The following is a 19,764-nucleotide window of genomic DNA, read 5'->3' on the forward strand; positions in this document are numbered from 1 at the left end:
TGCGCATTAAGAAGTCCGACCGTCAGTGGAGTTGTCAGTTCAGCATACGCAACAAGTTATGACGAAAATAAGTCATTAAATTGTCTATAATATCACATAATATGATAACTAGATAAANCAAAGCCGACCAGAAATGTCGCCTTTCTTCAATCCACTTCCTAACACCAGAGATCTACTTTCATCCTCCATGTTCTGATGTTCAGGCTGCAGGATGTAAAGACCGGCCGGGTTTTTTAAAAGGTTTTCTGTCTCAGACTCTGAGTCGTCTGTCCAGCAGGTTTTAGGGGTTTCTCTGCTGCCACCCCTGACCTTAATGAGGGTGATTAACAGGCGTCTGCAGCACTTTGTGGCTTCTGAGGAGATCCTGTAATAAATGAAATGGCTTGTGGAGGAGCAGTGGGCCACATCTAGACAAAGCATGGATATATGTTTTCTATGTGAGCATCTGATTAAAATATCACCAGCACTTCTTGCCTGTTGTGGCCAGCAGGGGGCCGGCTTGAGTCAGTTTCCACATGTCAGAAAGCTAAATGTGGAACCAGGAGGAACCACTGAAACCATCAGAATAAGACCCCCTGGTGCTATTTGCTGCTGATTTATCCTCCACCTGCAAGGAGACTGTGGTGTGTTATGGTCCTCTGGGCGTTCCGTACCAGAAGGGGGTTATGTAATATGTATGGTGTCCGGTAAACGTCACTTCAGTAAAAGTGCCTGCCGGCTAAAGATAAGCTGTTGTCAGAGTCCTCAATTAATGGTCTACAAATTACTACAGAGACCACAGAGTGATCTGTTGCTGTTTGAAAAGATAAGATGTTTAAGCGCCGTATCTCTAAACTGGATCACATCTCCCACTCAGTGTCAAAAGTTGTTTGTGTCCAAAATGTTTTAAATCTTTTAAATCAGAAATTGTTCTGTGTTTTCTTGCAGAGAAAGCTGCTGCATGTGGCTTTACTGAAGCAGGAACCAGGAGCTTCGTTCAGCCTCACTGATAACAGCTCTGAACCATGCATCTACTCTGCAGGCGAAAGGTTCCTCAGCAACAACATGACCTATGCCATCACCGTATCGTTCACATCTACACACCCAGGCTTGTATGAACAGTGGTTGGTGCTAGATTTTGGAATTAGACCAGTCCTCTTGAAGAAACTGAAGGTCAGAGTTGGCCAGCAGTCGGTGGATGACACTAAGGAGCAAGTCTTCAATAATGGTGTCATCCTACAAAGTGCAGAGCGCTGGAATCGAGGGAACAGGGTTATAATACCCTGTTCATACAGAACAGAAAAACAGGAAGAGTTGATGAAGGCGTACAAGCCTCCACAGCTAACCCTTCTCTATAAGCCTTCCTGTTACAGCCAAGCAGCACTGACAGCTGAAAACTACAAGACAAAGATGCATGAGTTCCTGTACAATGAGGAGAGAGCTGAGGACCAAGTGGTTTCAAGGTAAAATCCTCGATTAACAGGTTTCTTTAACACGTCTCAAAATGGTTTCTGCTTTTTAAAAAGCATTTCGTGTCATTTTCTTTAGACTAAATGTTTGTGGACAAATTACAACAATAACTAGGTTGAACGATCCAAAGTTCGGGATGGAGTTTGCTCGTCAGGGAGAACTTTTCTGTTCAGTTTCCATCCCTCATAAGCTGACTATGGACAGTGCTGAAGGACTGGTACTGAAACGAAACGTCCAGTCAGCCCTGATAGCTCCTGTAGACTCTCTCCATCCAAAGTCCAAGGTCTATGAAGCGAAGGTTCTGAACCTCAGAACCAATGAGAACCAGATACACCTACAGCTGTCTAAACAGTGCTGCTCTGATCTTTCTCTGAAAGACAACCAATCTTATCAAATGGAGGTGCAGTTTCAGTTGGATCGTCTCAGCTTCTGTACCATGCACAAAGCCGTAGACCTGCTTCCTGATACCACCAGAGTCCTGCCAGACCTCAAGCACTGTGGAGTTCCTGTCAGTGATGTCACCTACGAGAACCTGAACTCCAAACAGCAGTCTGCACTTGGCTTTATTACGGGGAACCATGATGGAGGAAAGTTCACTGCACCTCTGCTCATTTATGGACCTTTTGGAACCGGGAAGACCTTCACCATTGCTACAGCAGCCATCGAACTTTGCAGGCATCCGCAGAACAAAATCCTGATTTGCACCCATACCAACAGGTAACTTGTTTGGTTCAGAAAGTAGATTAAGAAATATTGATAAAATGACCAATAGCAATTGGTCATCTTAAGTTTGGCCAACATCCAGTCAGCGAATTATAAGCAAAGCAGAAAGTAGAGATCAGTCATTTCAGTTCAGTGTGTTTTTATGTTTGGGCTTAGCATTGGTACTGGATTAGTACTAATACACAGATTAACCCTCAAATTTTTATGAATTTTCTCTGTAAAGAAGTTGGCAAATTCATTGCAGGTGCTATTGGAGTTCAGGTGATTCAGTCACAGGAGGGTTTGTGATTCTGTCAACTGTTGCAAAGAAAACTCCAGCATTGTTTATGTTTTTGTTTATGATTTCCAGGAAGAACGTTTCCCTAAAATGTTCAGTGCGGAGTGATTTCTTCGCCGTGCATCTCTGTAGATTTCGTAGTGAACCTGGAGTCAAGTTTTATGCCATTTACATTATGTTATCATGTATCTGGTTGTTGGTTGTTATTGTCTACTTATTGATGTGAGTGCAGGAACTGGTTTGTGGAAAATAATTTTCCCTTTGGGACTAGAAAGTCTGAAGTCTATGTTCAGCCCTCGACAAAGGTTTCTTTCACTTCCTACCGGTGGAGCATTTCTCCACAGAGATTTCTTCCTACCAGAAACGATCTTCACTTTAATGGAAATGGAAATGAAGTTTTAGAGTAGAAATCACCTACCAACCCATCTACAGGGTTACAGGATAGAAGTGAGGGGGAAGAATAGATTTGGCTAAAAGGTTCTGCTTGTTGTCTGTAAAAGAATGTTGTGTAATAATATCTGTTTGACTACGTGAAAAACTTAAATACAAAATGATCTGACATTCATAAATTAATTGGGAAGGGATATTGCACATTAATAAATATTACTGTAAATGCACTAGAATTAGCCAATTGACTATTTTACATATTTTGTTCCTGGACATATGAAAAATGTTGCTAAATTGGATAAAACTTAAAACTTCAGAGTCAACGCATCCAGGAAGCAATCATTTTGTCTGTAAGAAGCAAAACATAGAACAAGGGTCTGCTTTTTACCAGGCTACAGTTTGGTCTAAAGTTAGTGTGGGAGCTTATTTATGGCCTTTAACCTCGATTCCCAAATGTTCAAAAGATATCATTCAAAGCCTACTGGAGTTTTAACTTGTCCATTTTGTACCTTTCAGTTCTGCAGACCTGTATATCAGAGAACACTTTCATCCTGCCATCAGTAAAAATAACAAACTGAGGCCAATTCGAATCAAGGCCAAGAGTGAAAAGGCTCTGTTTGCCACAGATGAGATAACCTTAAAATACTGTTTTCTCTCTGAAGATAGAAAGTCTTTTCTGCCCCCAAACAAAGATGTTCTGGAAGACCACAATGTAGTTGTGACAACAACAACCATGGCAGGACTGTTTCATGACCTGAAGCTCGCAGAAGGACTCTTCACCCACATACTGATTGATGAAGCCTCCCAGATGCTGGAATGCGAAGCTTTGTTGGCCCTGAGTCTCGCTGGGCCAAACACCAGAGTTATTCTCGCTGGAGATCACATGCAGATGGGGCCACAGCTCTTCTCTGTGGACGACCACCGTCGTTCAGACTGCACACTCCTCACTCGTTTGTTCCATTATTATCAAGGACAAAAATGTGACGCTGCCCAGAGCAGCAGGATCATCTTTAGTCAGAACTACCGCTCAACCAAAGAGATTGTGGAGTTTGTCTCCACTCATTTTTATGTTGGAAAGGGTGATGTGATTGAAGCCTCAGGAGACGTTCCGGCTCCTCCAAATGATCACGCTCTCAGGTTCCACCATGTTCGGGGAGAATGTGTCTTGGACATTGTGACTATGTCTTGGTATAACAAGCAAGAATCTTTTAAAGTCACTGAGGTTGTGGAAGACATTGTGAATAACTGGCCAACAAACTGGGGGCCCAAGGACCTAAAATCCATTTGTGTTCTGTCAGAAGGCTCTCAGGTAAAATTGTTTAAAGTAATCTTAATAACTAAAGTTTTTATTGTATAAAATTATACTTTGACATTTTGCAGTGTTTTCTCTGAAATGTTGATTTGTTAATGTTCTTGTTACTCCTGCTGTTGCTTCATTATCAAACTTAATGAATGCATACAGAAAATGGAAATATGCAATTTCCAAAATAAACTTTGTAGCTATTGATAGCATTTAATAATTTAAATAGTCATTTCCCAACAGGTTCGACAAATTCGATCCATCCTTTTAAGAAAAGGCTTCTCTGAAGTAAATGTTGAAACTCTCGCAAATGTCCAAGGTAACTTTCATCTAGTTCAAACCTCAATCCTGAAGGATTTCCTGCATGATGTCAAAGATCAAGAGTTGTCTGACTTTTCTTATGTTAGTTTGACCTAATTAATACATTTTTTAACAGGCAAACAGTTCAGAGCAGTCATCCTGACAGCTGTACAAACCCGTGACAGCCTTAAAGAGTCCAACCCGTCTGGCCTGCCTCTCTTCAATGATGCTCGTGTTTTAAACACTGCGATGACCAGGGCTCAGTCTCAGGTGACGGTAGTTGGAGATGCTGCAGCTCTCTGCTGCTTTGGGAAATGCTCCAGATTCTGGCAAAGTTTCATCATCCACTGCTTCAGCAACAACAGTGTGGAACCAAAGCATTATACTGAAGGTTTTTTTGAACAAGATGTAGGAGAAACAGTCAGGTTTCAGAAGTTGGAAGATATAGATGAGAAAACCATGTCTGACTCAATTCTGCAAGAGCTGCGAGACGAATATGAACAGATGAAAACTGAATATAGTTCAGATGAAGAGAGTTTGGAGTCTGAAGACTTTACCCACCAGAAGTTTGGAAAGTCTTTCAAAGTTTCTAGTGAACAAGAACTGATAGAGTTATGTGAAAAACAACCAGAGTTATTCAAGAAAGGAAAGTTTGTGAAGGAGTCTTATAACAGAGGACATGTTGTAACATTTCATAAACCCACCTGGCGCATACATGTTCAAGGGAGATCCAACATGGGAAGGGCTTTCACCGGGGATGAAGTGGTCGTACAAACAGCCAGGGGAGGGCAGCCAGCTAGAGTTCTTGGTATTGTCAAGGAAAAAGAATCTGCCCGTGAATTTGTATGCTTCCTCGAGGAAGAAGATCACTCCAAGAGACCTGCATCTACCGGTAATAAGTTTGTAAAAAGGGTAATGATGCCCGTCAACAAAAATGCACCTAAAATAACCATTCTCCTCCTGGAACAAAGACGCAACTTTCTACCAGTATGGGAGGAAATCAGTGGATACTGGACCATCATAAGATCTCACCATATCCGTGAGGTCAGGGACAAGGCTTTTGTAGTGCAGGTAATTGGGTGGAAAGAGCGTTGTCTTTACCCTTTGGGAAAAGTCACAGATGTTCTCCCAACCAGTGGGCCTCTTAATGACAGACTTTGGTTGCTGAAAGAGGAATTTGAGGTCAAAGACACTAATTTGGATACATATGAAGGTCTTCCAAATAAAGATAAAGACAGTGAAAAGAGGCAGGATGAAACTGAAACAATCACATTTACAGTTGATCCACTAGGAGCAAAAGATCTGGATGATGCCATCAGCATTAGAGATACTGGAGACCATTATGAGCTGGGAGTCCACATTGCAGATGTGGCAAGTTATGTGAGTCCAGGTGATGAACTAGATAAGCATGCAGAAGAACGAGGCTCTACACATTACCCAGGAGGGGAACCTATTCATATGTTCCCTGGAAACTTGAGCACTGGCCAGTTCAGTCTTCTGCCGCATCAGGATCGCAGGGCGGTCTCCTTGATGCTCAAAGTGGAAAAAGAAACACACAAGATTTTTGAAGATCCAAAATTTCAGCTGTCCATGATCAGGTCCAAAAGACAGTTTACTTATGAAGAGGCAGAAGAAATCATCACCCAAAGATACAGACATCCTCCTGCATTCAGCACAGAGGAGGACGGTGTCACTGTGGCCTACCACTTTGCTAAAGTTCAAAGGAAGTTAAGACTGGGGAGAGAGTGGGCTTATTACCAGGGTGATGATGACAGTTCGCCTGGGAAGCGTAAAGCCCACCAGATGATTGAAGAAATCAGTCTGCTCTTTAACAACTATACAGCAAAATACTTATGTGAGTCCAAAGCCAGATATCACACACCGCTCCGCTGTCAGAGCAGCCCAGACCCTGAGAAGCTAGAAACATTCAAAGAGAAATGTGGAGCATTAATACAACTGTCTTTTAGTGTCAACCATGATGAAATGACTGTGCCTAACTCTGAGCCAAGCACTGAGCGTTTCCCCATTCTGGAGACTGTGTGGAACGACATCCAGTCAGCTCTGAGAGAAAACGATACAGACAAACTGGTGGACCTTGTGGGTGCGGATGACTTCTACCCTCTGCTCCAACCCGTTATTTACGAGTTACAACGCTGCAGAAGCAAAGCATATTTAATCCGTTCAAAATCCTCTGAAGCAGCAGAGGTTGGACATCATTCTCTCAAGCTGAACCCTTACACACAAGCCTCCTCACCAATAAGACGTTACATGGACCTCATCTTACAGAGGCTCCTGCACTCTTTCATATGTAACGATGCTCTCCAGTACACTCGTACTAAGATTACAGATCTGTGTCATCAGTTTGACCCCAATTCAAAGAAAGTTAGGCAGTTTGAGCAAAAGGCTCAGCAGGTCTTTTATGCAGTGAGCACACAACAGCAGAGTGCACCAAAGCTAGCCTTTGTTGTTTCTGCAGATCCGGATGAGGAGAGCTTCAAGGTGTTATTTCCATTCAACAGGAACATATTTCGTCTGCCTTTGTCCGTTATGTTCAGTGAGTTACAGTTAGAGGACCAACCAACTTATGACTCTGACAAAAAATACATTATGCTCAAATGGAAAAGGCGGATATATGCAGCGGATGAGAGGGTGATCCACCAAGAGTTGATCAAGATGTCAGGTCGTGGTCCATGCATTGAGATTCCTCTGACAGTTTGGACAGCTGTAATTGAAGCAGTTCAAACAGAAAATCTGGATCAGGCCAAGTCCCTTCTGATGGATACCAGACCATGTGAACCAGAAAACCTGGACCAGTCCAAGTCCCTTCTGATGGATACCAGACCACGTGAACCAGAAAACCTGGACCAGTCCAAGTCCCTTCTGATGGATACCAGACCACGTGAACCAGAAAACCTGGACCAGTCCAAGTCCCTTCTGATGGATACCAGACCACTTGAACCAGAAACAGAAGATTCACCATCTGTTTTCCAGCACTATTCTGACATTGATCTTCACCTGCAGCCAGGTGGCACCATGCAGGTGCAAATGACATCAGAAGGGAGTAGAGGTTGTCACATGCCTGTTATTCAGCTGGTGCACATTAAACCAATGTTTGAGATTTGTGTCCAACATGTCCACAACCCCATCTCATGTTATACACAGTCAGCACAAGAGCCAGCAAAGCCTTTCTATAAAGACACAAAACAATACATGGAGATCTGGAAACCCATCTGTGAGATGGAATCTGCAGTGAATGCAGTGGAGGAAAGTGACAGCATCATCATTGAGAACCTGGAGGTAAAGTTCACTCAGTGGCTGGAAGACACCATGACTGGAAAATTCTTCTTACATCAGAAATGGATCACAGATTGGGTCATTGAATGTGACCTTGGTAAATGCTTGCTTTGCATTCGGAAAAGAGGTCTGAAATTGCCATTACCTCGAGAACATTCTGCACCGGTCGACCCAAAAGAGTTTACTTGGGTGGCTCATGGTTTCACAACCAAAGTAGATTCTAGAAAAACTGGAAGTGAGGTGGATTTCCATGTCAGTCACCTGCCAATGAAACGTGTTCCTGAATGTGTTTTTAAGAGAAATACTCTTTTCACTGCCGAGATCATCCCAAAGCTCCTGCCTGACATGTGAGTTTACATTTCCTTCAGTTCCTCTTTTAAAGCTCTTCACCTCTGGTTGGTGATGAAATTCATTCATTTTCTCTAAAATGAATGTCTGTCTTTGTTTTCCTACAGCCGGAAAGAAGCTGCTGTTCTCAACCTCGAAACGGCATGTGACCTAGTCAAGAGGATTGCACTAGGCCATAAGATTCCCAAAAAAGGTAAGAAAAGTACCGAACACCCATCCACCCATTAACTAAACTGAAAGGATTATAAAAAATCATTGCAGAGAGGATTTTATTGTCTGGATAGTTATTGGAGAGGCAGAGTAGATTCTGGTCAGGTCTCCAATCTGTGGCCGGGCAGATGGACAGAACAGTCCATTTAAAATAGTTTGGTGAGCTCATAGTTGCCAAACTAGCTCTGGTGGAACCTACTAGACCAGTGTGTAGCTGGATATCATAAAACTGTTCTGGTCTTTACCAGCAGCAGGAACGTTTCAAATCTAACCTCAGATTCAACACGGATGTTATTTGTATTGTCCACCAGACCCCAAGTCTGGATTTTTCAGTGAGATCTCATTTGTTTTGTCTGGTTCAGTGTTAAGTGCTGATAATGTTATTGTGGAGACGTTAACATTCATTTTGACACCTAAAGTTTAATCTTAAAGGTAGCCTTTAATGCTGTCTTAGAGTCAATTGGCTTTACTCAGAGAATTAAAAATGCTTCCAACTCTTATCGTACTTTAGTCCTTGTGTTGACATTTGGCATCAAGAGTGAAGAAATAACAGCATTAACACACGAGAGTGATTGCCAGTGCTAAGACCTTCATCATAGCTCTAATTCGTCCCATATTGTACAATGATTTTACCAATTGGAACCAAGTATATTGCAAAGACAATCAGGCCAAGCCAGAGCCCAGTCGAACTCTATTAATAACCCTGGAGTGTGAAGATTTATTCTTCACACGGACACACTGCAATCAAGCTAGCAGAGTCCGGCCCGCCTTGATCCAAGTGACACAAATTTATGTTGTGTGTTGCTTAATCTTCCAGTTATGCCAAGCAGTGTGCTGAAACACCAGATCGCCAGGAAAAAGTTGCCAGCAAAACTGCCAGAGCTTAATGACAGTCAGCTTCAAGCGGTTGCAGCTGCTCTAAATAACAGGTTTACCCTGATACAAGGACCACCAGGTGGGAGCAGAAATGTGATTAATATTCCTATTTCCACATGCAGCGTTAAAGATCTCCTTTTTATTTGTCTGACAGGAACTGGGAAGACGGTGGTGGGCGTGAATATTGTGTACTGGTTTTTTGAGATGAACTCCAAAAACCCCAGGATATCTGAAGACCGAAGAGACAAAGACAAAAAGGAAGTCATTCTCTACTGCGGTCCGTCCAACAAGTCAGTGGACGTTGTTGCAGGTAAGTTTACTTTTTGAAACAATGTTTAAATTAGTTCTGGTTGGACATTGGGATTTTGATTGGGAGCCATGTGTGTCTGATTGATCCACAGAGTATTTGATGAGGTTTAAGAATAGTCTTCGGATCCTCAGAGTCTATGGCCAGCAAGTAGAGAACGTTGAATACCCTTATCCAAACAGTGACCTGCAGTTTTCCCAAAGGTCACTTCGCCAGGACAAGTCCAACCCAGAGCTCAGGTACTGCACTGTTTCAGTTAAGACTCTCCACAGGTAGCATGTCTGCAGTGTGCAAGCAGCAGGAAAGATGCCCTCACTGCCACTAGTGACTTCTGAGAGGTTTCCTTATTCGTCTATACTTGCATGCGTTTCATTGATTTTAGGAGCATCACTCTGCACCATCGCATCCGTGAGCCGCAAAACCACTTTTCAGAAAAAATCAAACAATTTGATGAACGGATTAGGCTCAAGGAAGTCTTGACTCTTGAGGAAGTGAAAGAGTAAGTCTAGTGTTTTCATCATAGAGCTCAATAAAATGACAGATATAAAAACAATAGATCTTCTTTGTTTTTCCATCCAGATACAGGCGCATTCTCAAAGAAGCTCGGACTCTTGAGCTGAAGAGACATGACATCATACTGTGCACGTGCACACAGTCATCCACCCCCATCCTCTCCTCCACCGTCAGTGCACGTCAGATCCTGATCGATGAAAGCGCAATGGCCACCGAACCCCAGACTCTGATTCCGTTAGTCTGCAACAATCCCGAACAGGTTCTGTCTCCTTCTTAAAACGTTCCATTCTGTGTTTGCTCATGTTGCCCAGCCTAACCCTAAAGGTTTTCCCATCAAATGTTCTGGTTTCTCAGACTTCACTGTACCATGCTATCTGACATGGTTTCCAGATTCATAGATCCTCAATGATTCTCAACAGCCATGTTTTAGTTCAGGTCAGTTTTAATAATATCCCAAAAAGAATTTGATAACAGCATGCTTCATAAACATTAAAACACATCCAGAGAAGACATCACATCTAGTCCCTCGATATATCAAAACTACAAATTTCAGGATGAATAATTGATGAAGATGTCCTACTACTCTCAGATGTCGTTAATTCAGCATAGCACATGATGCATTTAAGTGCATTGTGCTCCCAAAATAACAAATGTAAACTTGTATTATTTAAAGAACCAGAGATTAGGCTGGTTATTCTAGTCTAATCCCGCGAGATTAAGCTCTGCAATGGCAGCAAGGATGAAATAGAAGGAAAACCAGAAAATTTCATCGAGTCATTGACTTGCATCATCACTCCTCCTGGGACCAATTAGTGGAGAGGAAAAACTCCCCTTTAACAGGAAGAAACCTCCAGCAGAACCAGAACCAGTACCATGTGACCCAACCGGCTGGAGGTTCAGAAGAAGAAACAGATGAACTGATGTTGGATTATTTCTGATGTTCATGAAAGTAGAACCAGCAGGAGAGGGAGAGCGATTAGGTGATGGCAGCATCATGTCAGCTGCCTCCAGGAAGGAATCAGCCAATCAGAACACAGAGCAGAGCAGGTGGATCTCCATTTGTATAAGAGTGAAAAACTCTGTTGGCCTTTTGTTGATTTGTGTTATTTCAGGGAAAAAACTACCTTATGATTCCCGCCACAGGCACCCGCCAGCATCACATGAAATTAGCACAAATATAACACAATCATGGATCCGCAGTGAACCAAATCATAGATATTCATGATAATGGTTAATACAACAGCACTGATACATAATCTTGATGACAACTTATGAAGAAATGTCCATAAAGCACATATAATTCAGAGTGATTGAGTAATTGAAGTACTGAATTATAATAACCAAAGTCTTTATAGGAATAATTTGTCACATAATGGTTGTGCTCATTCACGCACTCTTACGTTCACATTCTCACTCATACTATCTCACATATTCATGTTCACTCACACTCACCCACGTGTTCCTAGTGTATTAATTACGTGTAGGCCACCTGTATTGTATATAAATTGTAAAACAAATATGTGTAGTGTTGTATACAAACAGTGTCTTTCCCACGAGTCCATTTCATTCCAACCCAAGTTCTTTCATTTCCCTTGAACTCTTTAGACCAGAGGTCTCATTCTTGGAGCCCGCGGGACGATGTCTGGTGGCCCCACCGTGATATGAAAGTATAATATTAGGGTGAGCGAACCTCTGAAGCAAGTCCCGCCCGCCGTTCCTCTCATGGCTGACATTCGGTGCTAGGCTAAGCTACACTGACTTCATGCACACTACGCTTGTAACAACAGAGCGGCGGATGATGGACCAGTCCGGTACCAGTTTCCCTTCCCTGCAGTCGCCATTCCGGTTCTTTCTACCATTAATGCCAGGATCACACGCAGAGAACGGCGACTGCTACCGGGCTGCTCGTCATCCGCCGCGCTGTTTGACAAGTAGAAGCGGTGATGGGTAACATTTTATTTGACGGGGTGTGCATTAGTCTGACATTACACTGTCATAAACATGGCATAACATCTGTTATAAGCATGAAGGCGTCTTTATGAAAGTCAATGACTGTTGTCATGAAGTGTCATTCGCTAAATGACATTTTTATTCCAACGTTGCCCTAAAAGTTGCTTTAAAAGTCCATTAAAAGTGCAACCTTTGCATTATTTTGTATATAAGAACATTTTAATGCAAAGTTAGCACTTCTAATGGACTTTTAATGCAACTTTTAGAGCAACTTTGCATTAAAAGTGTCATTATTTACCGAATGACACTTCATGACAACAGTCATAGACGCCTTCATGCTTATGACAGTGTCAAGTCAGTTTTATGCACACCTCGTCAAATAAAGTGGTACCTCGAGTTGTTTTGCAAATAGTATTTCCTCTTTTACTCCATGGAGAGAAAATAACAGAAAACAGTAAGTTAACAGTAGAAATAACAGTGCAAAGTAGAGTAGTAGGAGAAGGAAGAGAGGAGGAGAGGTCAGTAAGCCTGTAGCAGCATAACTACAGAAGTATCTCAGAATAACCTCAACCAGCTGTCAGCTTTATCAGAGAGGAAAGTTTTAATCCTAGTCTAGCATTTGGGGCAAGCTCACAGTCGGGCCCATTTAGCAAATCTTCCTCATGTAGTGCTTCGGTGCTAGCCGAGGTTTGGCTAGTGTCTCCCTCATGAAACACCTGGACTTGTGTCATTGTCTTGAGGCCTGGAGTCGAGTATCCCTGGTTTATAGGATGGTCTAAAGAGGTTTGTCTCTTACTATCTCAGATGGCACAGGGTTTCTACAGCATTTTAACAAAAAGTTGAATTTATTAGAAAAAACATTGTTGGAATCCTCAGACAGGAAAGTTTCTCCAGGAGCCTGGTGTCTGCTGGCTTCTGTCTGACCTCTGAACTTTGTGGCGGTCTGCCAGGTGGTGCTGATTGGGGACCACAAACAGCTTCAGCCAATTGTGAAGAACCAGAGTGTGAAGAAGCTGGGGATGACCACGTCTCTTTTTGAGCGCTACTACACCAGGCTCCATAAAAACACGGCTGTGATGCTGGACACTCAGTACAGAATGGTGAACATCAAATATCTCCTCAATGAGTAACGGCAACAGTGCACCATAACCCATCATGCTGTGTTTGGTTTTAACAGCACCAGGGCATCTGTGAGTTTCCCTCAAAGCAATTTTATGAGAGCAAGCTGAAGACGGGTGAGGAGCAGCCGAGCAGCCTCTTGCGTGTTAACGGCAAGACGATGCCGATCGTGTTTGGACACGTTGAAGGAAAAACTATTCGTTTGGTGGTGAAGACTGCAAAGGGCAACAACAAATCTAAAGTCAACCACAGTGAGAAAGAGAAAGTGGTACGTAACATTTTCTGTTCAGATACCAGAACCAAAACAAGCTGGAGTGTTAGAAGATGGTAACTTTTCCAAGAGCATCTCAAGGTCATGTCATTGATCCATCGAGGGACTCGGGAAAGTTACCCGAGTCCCAAGTATAAAGGATTTGCTTTATACTTGGAGGAGTATAAAGCAACTCCTCCAAGCAGGAGTTGCTTTATACATGATTAAATCTGCAAGTAGAGGAAGAGGAGGTCTAAAAGTGATGATGATGCAAAACTAAAAATTATAATTAAGGTATTCTCTTCACCAGTCGCTATCCATGCTTTAAAATCATGATATTCAATTCAATTCTGTTTATTTATATAGTGCCACTTCATCATAAGTGTCATCTCATTTTACAAAAATATTTTCATTCAATCACACATTCTAACTGATCCTAGTTCCCAAGCTGTACAGTATGCTCTAATTGTTCAGAAGTTTCTATCTAAGGAAGCCCAGCAGGTCCTTACAGCATTCACTCCTCCTGGCCAGCAGGGGGCGACAATCACTTGCATGGAATCATTAACTTTACAGCCATTGCTCATACAGAGCATGAATGTAGCTACAGTGGAGAGGAAAAATTCCCCTTTAACAGGAAGAAATCTCCAGCAGAACCAGAACCGGGCTCATGTGACCCGACTGACTGGAGGTTAGCGAAGACACAGTAGAAGAAGAAACATATGAAGTGATGTTGGATTATTTCTGATGTTCATGAAAGTAGAACCAGCAGGAGAGGGAGAGCGATTAGGTGATGGCAGCATCATGTCAGCCGCCTCCAGGAAGGAATCAGCCAATCAGAACACAGAGCAGGTGGATCTGCCATGGAGAGAAAATGACAGCAAACGGTGCAAACTGGAGAGTAGTAGAAGAAGAAAGAGAGGAGGAGTGGCCAGTTTGTCCCGCAGCATCTGAAGCTACTTTCCTGATATTTCAAATTCAAAAATACTTTGTTGATCCCAAAGGGAAATTAAGTGTTGTAACTATTAGTGATGGCTGTTGGCTGGAAAGATTTCCTGTAATAGAATCATGATATTAAATTAAGGATTTTAATCGCTGCTGATTGTTTTTCAGACACAGATTGCTGAAATGCTCGTAAAAGCAGGAGTGGATGAGAGGAGCATTGTGGTTCTGTCTCCTTATAATGCCCAAGTAGCAGAGATCCGAGAGGAGCTGACCAAGATGAAACTGGGAGGAATTACAGTGACCACCATCACAAAAAGCCAAGGTAAAAGTTTCTCTAGGACCAGATCCAGGGTCTCGTTTACGAAACACTGCTTAGCATCTACGTTAAGAGTCTACATGGCTTGGTTTGTAGACCATACTTGGTCCACCAGGTGCAGAGGCTTCGGTCCTCCAATCGGTTGGGGTTAAAACCAGTGACCTCTTTTTTCAGTAACAAGGAATCTAACACGTTGCTATTTCAAATACAGTAATCAGACTTCAGTCACTGGGTCATATATTAGCTGTGAACGAAGTCGAGCTTCGCGTTGCACTCCAGAAAACCGCAAACATCGAGACTAATATGAACAGCGTAAAAAACGTGAAAACAGCCACGAATGGACGAGTCAGTGAAGTTGTGCAAACGCCATTATAATAATTAATATTAAGATAAGTGTCACAAATCTGTGCAGCAGCCGTCTGAGCTGTGGAGCTGCAGCAGGAGCTCTGTGTGCTGACACCAAACGCAGGGCCGTAACACAGAACCTGGAGGCCGGGGGGGAGATGGGGCCTCTAAAATCCTTCTTAGAGTTTTCCAGACAATTGAAACACAAAATTACTGACGGTTTTTTTATACTGTTGTAACCATAAAACAATCTCCCCTTCTTATAAGTGGAGACACATTGTTGATGTTACTATTATAAAACAGCTTATAATTAAGTTTTGGTAAAGCTCAAAGTAATTTTCACAGGCGGCGGGGCGTTGTTGTTAGCAGCTGCTGAAAGTAACTAAAAAAGTTACTTTGAATGTAACTTAGTTACTTTCCAAATCAAGTAATCAGTAATCTAACCAAGTTATTTTTTTCAAAGAGTAGTCAGTAATCCAATTAAAGTTACTTTTCAAAGTAACTATGCCATCCCTGGTTAAAACATAATTTCATGAGCCAAAAATCAATGTGAGTGAAGTGAAGAGTTGAAAGAATCTCATTTCCAGAAGCCGTTATAGCAGCGTGATAAAAGGTTTCCACACCGCCGTCATTATTCTGATGGGAGGCGTCGCAGTTCAGGGTGAATGTTAGGAAAACATACGTCTGCTTTGCTCTGGGAGTTTGGAAGCCCGGCCACTGCCCCCTGCAGGTTATAGTGGAATACTGCACCAGAACATCTGGCCCTAATTGCTAGATAACATTTTAGTTTTTAATGGACTCACCAAGAAGCCAGCCATCATCTAGAGCGCCACCTGCAGGCTCTTCCCTGTTTTGCTCCATGATGGACTTATGAGCCAGAAATTTGGTCCATGTTGGAGCCACCAGGAGATCTTTGCCGTCAATGAAAACATGTTTCTTCCTGATTGCCTCTTTGCGAGGGCTGCCAGCGGTGCCAACGCATCCGTTATATTAGAGATGCACGGCGTTGGCATCCATCATCCTGATTCTGACACCTGCTCACATCTGATGTGTTGATCTTTGGTCCACATCATGCTGAGAGGAAGGTAATATACAGAAACCCTAAAAATGTTGGCAGACTAAGATTTAAGTTGGTTTATTGGACTTTGTTGAAATATCCTCTAGCATAAACAGAGGCGGTGCCAGAAATCTTGGACCCCCTGACAAAAAATTAGATTGGCCCCCTGCAGCTGCTGTTACAATTTTTTGAGTCTATTTGACCCATAAAAAGCGTCACAACTTTAAAGGCTGCATCTGCCTTGCTTTCTTTGGTTCAATACTAATAATTAGCACAATATTTACTGCTCATGAATTTAACATCCAACAGTCCACATCCAGTATGCAGGTAGGTTGCTTCAATTTGTTATGTAGCAGTTTGTTATGAGGCAGATAATCTGTGAAAACAATCAATCTCCTCCATCTCCTTCCTGAATTACTGGTTAAAGTAATGCACCGTTCTGACCAAAACAACCAATCAGAACCAGCAGGACGCTCTTAGCGCTGTCAATCATCCTCATTCACTCACTGCTAAATGTGCTAATGGTGGAGAAACAACTTATTACAGGGAAACTTTTTATCTGCCGTGATTGGTAGCTATGCTAGCTAAACTGAGCATTCAGTTTGAATCTGCACAGCTCTGTGCTAGGCTAGCTGCAGCACGGCACAAAGGAGGAAGGATGAGCAGCACCACATGAGATGGTGATTGACGGCACTAAAACTCTCCTGCCTCTGACTGGTTGTTTCTAGCACTGGGAGAAAGCAGAGGAAATAGATTTTTCACAGATTACCTCTCACGCCATACTGTCACAACATAATGACAGTTTTAACAAATATGTGGAAAAAAATATTTATATACAAGTTACTGCAGCTTTAATTTCACTCAGGAGAGGACGGGTCAGGAGGGACGTGGGTTAGAGCTGCTGCTGACTGACTCGTCTATTAAGTGGTAAAAGGTACAAGGGACAAGTTCAATATATGAATATGTTGGTAATTTCTTTCCTTAATTCATTAAATGCTATGGAGGCAAACGGTAGTTTGTAGCTAAGCTAAATATGCTAAATGGTTGATAATCTCACACAGTCCATTCACCTCTCTTGGAGAAAATCCGGGTTATAAATTAACACTTGCCTTTTATTCTCTCTCTCTGCCTGTTTTTTTTTTTTTTTTTTGAAAACCTGATTTTATAACTTTTCTTAGCAGCAGAGTAGCTGCCACAGTCGTTCTTGTTTTCCACTGTCTGCTGCTAACAGCGTCACTCTGAAGCTCCAAGCAGGAAAGAACCATTTAACGCAGACAGAGGGTTTCAGGGTAAATATGGATGTGTTTTTTGGTCTGGGAGTGGGAACATTAAATTTTTACTGCTAAAAACAATCTTTGAAAATACTAAATGATTAATTTTGCAAATTGATAGGACTCCGATTTTTTTTTTTTTTTTCATTTCTATGAACAAAAAATTAAATTGTGGAGGGCCCCGTCATCACTTTTTCTCCCTATACTTGCACCTGGCATAAATAAAACTGCTGACTGCTTATAATAAAGTCAATCTTTGATTAAAGGTTAGATAAGGCTTCAGTTCTGCATTGCCAGTTTCCCCCGGCTCCAAAACGAAGGTAAATCTGGGTCAGAGGTCGTGTGAGAGACCGCATGTTTTCCTGCTAAGTTTATTTTCAGAGATCACAACGTTTGGTGGGAAGTAAAGTTTCAGTTCCTACTTTGTTTGGACACCTCCTTTATAAATGACACCCCAGCCTCGCCACTGTGCCGTGAAATGAAGGAATGTTCTTCTTCAGCCCGGTATCAGAACCAAACCAAACCCAAATCCTGTTTTCTCCAGGGAGCGAGTGGCGCTACGTGATTCTCTCCACAGTCTGCTCCGTTCCCAGTAGGGAGATTGAGAAGGAACCGGATGGCGCCTGGATGTCCAAACATGTTGGCTTTGTTGGAGACCCCCACCAGATCAACGTAGCCATCACCAGAGCCAAGGAAGGACTTTGCATCATCGGTAAGGAGGGGACTGTGGACGAGAGCAGGGATTCTTAACCTTTTTTACCTTGGGGTCCAATTTTTCCAGTCCAAAGTGACCCAGGGCCCATTTATATACTAACATCTGTTGGTTTACCAAATTGACCTGGCTTTTGTTCAGTATAAAAAAAATCAATCCATTGGTTTACCATCAAAAACATAGAATAAAATTTCATCATAATGAGATAATCGTAAGAAGATTTATTGATCATTTGTACGCAAATCTGCACATAGATCACCTGAACAGGCCAGAAATTCATGGAACGGATCAAAAAGCAACAGGAGTAAAATTCTGAGATGAAAAGTTCTAGAAAAAAAAAACAATCTGGAATTGTAAAATTTAAAATTTTCAACTTTTGAAACTCAGAAATACTTTAGTAAAAACAGAAACTTTAAGATTAAACAAGTTTCTAAAAAATACATAGAAATTTCTAAGGTTTGTGGCAGAAATTGTCATGGGAGTGGTTGGTGGTAGTGAGAATGAACGCTGACGACCCAGGTAGTGATGAAGATGATGATGAATTTAATAAAGAGAGCTCAAACACAGGCGGTAGCACACAGCTAATTACCAGTAGCAACTGAAAGACAGAAGACTGAAAACGAGAGCTGAACCAACACAGGACTTTACAGTTCGCCTGTGGTGGGAACAGACAAATGACACAAGAGACAACAGGTGGGACTAAATACACAGGGAGGGTAATCAAGGAATGAGACACAGCTGGGACGCAATCAACAGGGAGACGCAGAAACAGAGACTCAGGACAGAAACTGAACACAGAAAAACCTTAAAATAAATACACAGAAACACGGATCATGACAGTAATATGCTAAATTTTTATATCTATGGTGGCTCTACTATACTACCATCAAGATAACTAAAAAAAAAACGTGGATTTAGTAATAATTTTCCAATCATTTTGACCACTTAAAAACCCTTTCCACCCATTCTCTCACATTTACACACTGATACACAGATCGGTGGACAACTTGCTCAGAGGCACAAATCAATCTTACAACCAATCAGAAGATGGTTGTCTTGTGGTTGGACAAGACAACCGTCTTGTCTTGTGGTCTCCTCAGATAAAGGTCTGCTACCGGTCCAGTATCTGGTCCAGAATCAGATCCATCTTTAACTCTGCTTTCTTCTTCCCTTTTCTGGGAAAGGCAACCAGAAGCTGCTGCAACTCAGCCCTTCATGGCGCCACCTGCTGGACTACTACTGTCTGCACAGCGCACTGACGGATGCAGAGAAGATCTCTGTCTAAAGCCGATCGTCAGCTGGGACGGAAACCATGGAAACCACAGGACTCTCATGTGTCACTGCTTTATCCACTTTCCAGACACTTTGGTGATTTTACATAAATTATTGATGTCTGTTTGATGAATTTCTATGTAAAACTAAAAATCATGTTTGCTGAGAATATTAATGCCACTTCACAGCTGAGCTGACCCCAGGGAACAAACGGGTCCAGTTCTGATTCTACCCTGGATGAATTTATCCAATCACTGATCTCAGGTTTTTATGGTTGTGATGAATCATCTCTGATGATGTTTTACTTTAATTTAACAAGCATTAATTTTAAATATTAATAATTGTTGCTTTTGGTCTCATTAAACTGGGTTAAACAACTCAAATGTTTCTGTTCATTTTAAAGCTCCGCTCTGGACCAGAACCTGGTTCTGGATCGGAGCATTTACACTGTCAACAACAGCATCGTTGCTAGGCAACAGGAACTGGTTTCAGACCGGATGGAGATGCTTTTGAGTCGAGTACTATAATCTGTGGGATCAAACATCA

The 19,764-nt window shown here is 42.2% G+C and overlaps 1 protein-coding gene across 4 annotated transcripts; it reads left to right on the forward strand.

The window, feature by feature from the left end:
* Positions 1-709: 709 nt before the first annotated feature.
* On the forward strand, positions 710-19,601 carry helz2b (helicase with zinc finger 2b). 4 transcript variants are annotated; one of them, XM_016667127.1, is made up of 16 exons: positions 710-1,442; positions 1,528-2,166; positions 3,353-4,145; positions 4,380-4,455; positions 4,573-8,077; positions 8,186-8,271; positions 9,106-9,243; positions 9,319-9,474; positions 9,566-9,710; positions 9,854-9,970; positions 10,051-10,243; positions 12,885-13,034; positions 13,112-13,321; positions 14,414-14,567; positions 17,779-17,946; positions 19,131-19,601. In XM_016667127.1, exons 1-16 carry the CDS (start codon positions 811-813, stop codon positions 19,229-19,231), a joined length of 7,263 nt encoding a protein of 2,420 aa, XP_016522613.1. In that variant the 5' UTR covers positions 710-810; the 3' UTR covers positions 19,232-19,601. The 4 variants fall into 4 exon arrangements, 3 of the variants coding, with proteins under 3 accessions (XP_016522613.1, XP_016522614.1, XP_016522615.1); XR_001660832.1 differs by lacking the exons at positions 14,414-14,567; positions 17,779-17,946; positions 19,131-19,601 and adding an exon at positions 13,494-14,363 and having other exon boundaries at positions 13,112-13,439; XM_016667128.1 differs by lacking the exons at positions 12,885-13,034; positions 13,112-13,321.
* The last annotated feature ends 163 nt before the right edge of the window (positions 19,602-19,764 follow it).

Source organism: Poecilia formosa, unplaced genomic scaffold (genome assembly GCF_000485575.1).
Source record: "Poecilia formosa unplaced genomic scaffold, Poecilia_formosa-5.1.2 Scaffold912, whole genome shotgun sequence".
Classification (NCBI taxonomy): Eukaryota; Metazoa; Chordata; class Actinopteri; order Cyprinodontiformes; family Poeciliidae; genus Poecilia; species Poecilia formosa.

Excerpts from the sequence above, each read along its gene's own strand:
- helz2b (XM_016667127.1), top strand. The coding sequence starts at position 811 with ATGTTTAAGCGCCGTATCTCTAAACTGGATCACATCTCCCACTCAGTG. Across the intron at positions 1,443-1,527 it reads GAGGACCAAGTGGTTTCAAG|ACTAAATGTTTGTGGACAAA; the intron begins GTAAAATCCTCG and ends CATTTTCTTTAG. Across the intron at positions 17,947-19,130 it reads GGAAGGACTTTGCATCATCG|GCAACCAGAAGCTGCTGCAA; the intron begins GTAAGGAGGGGA and ends TTTCTGGGAAAG.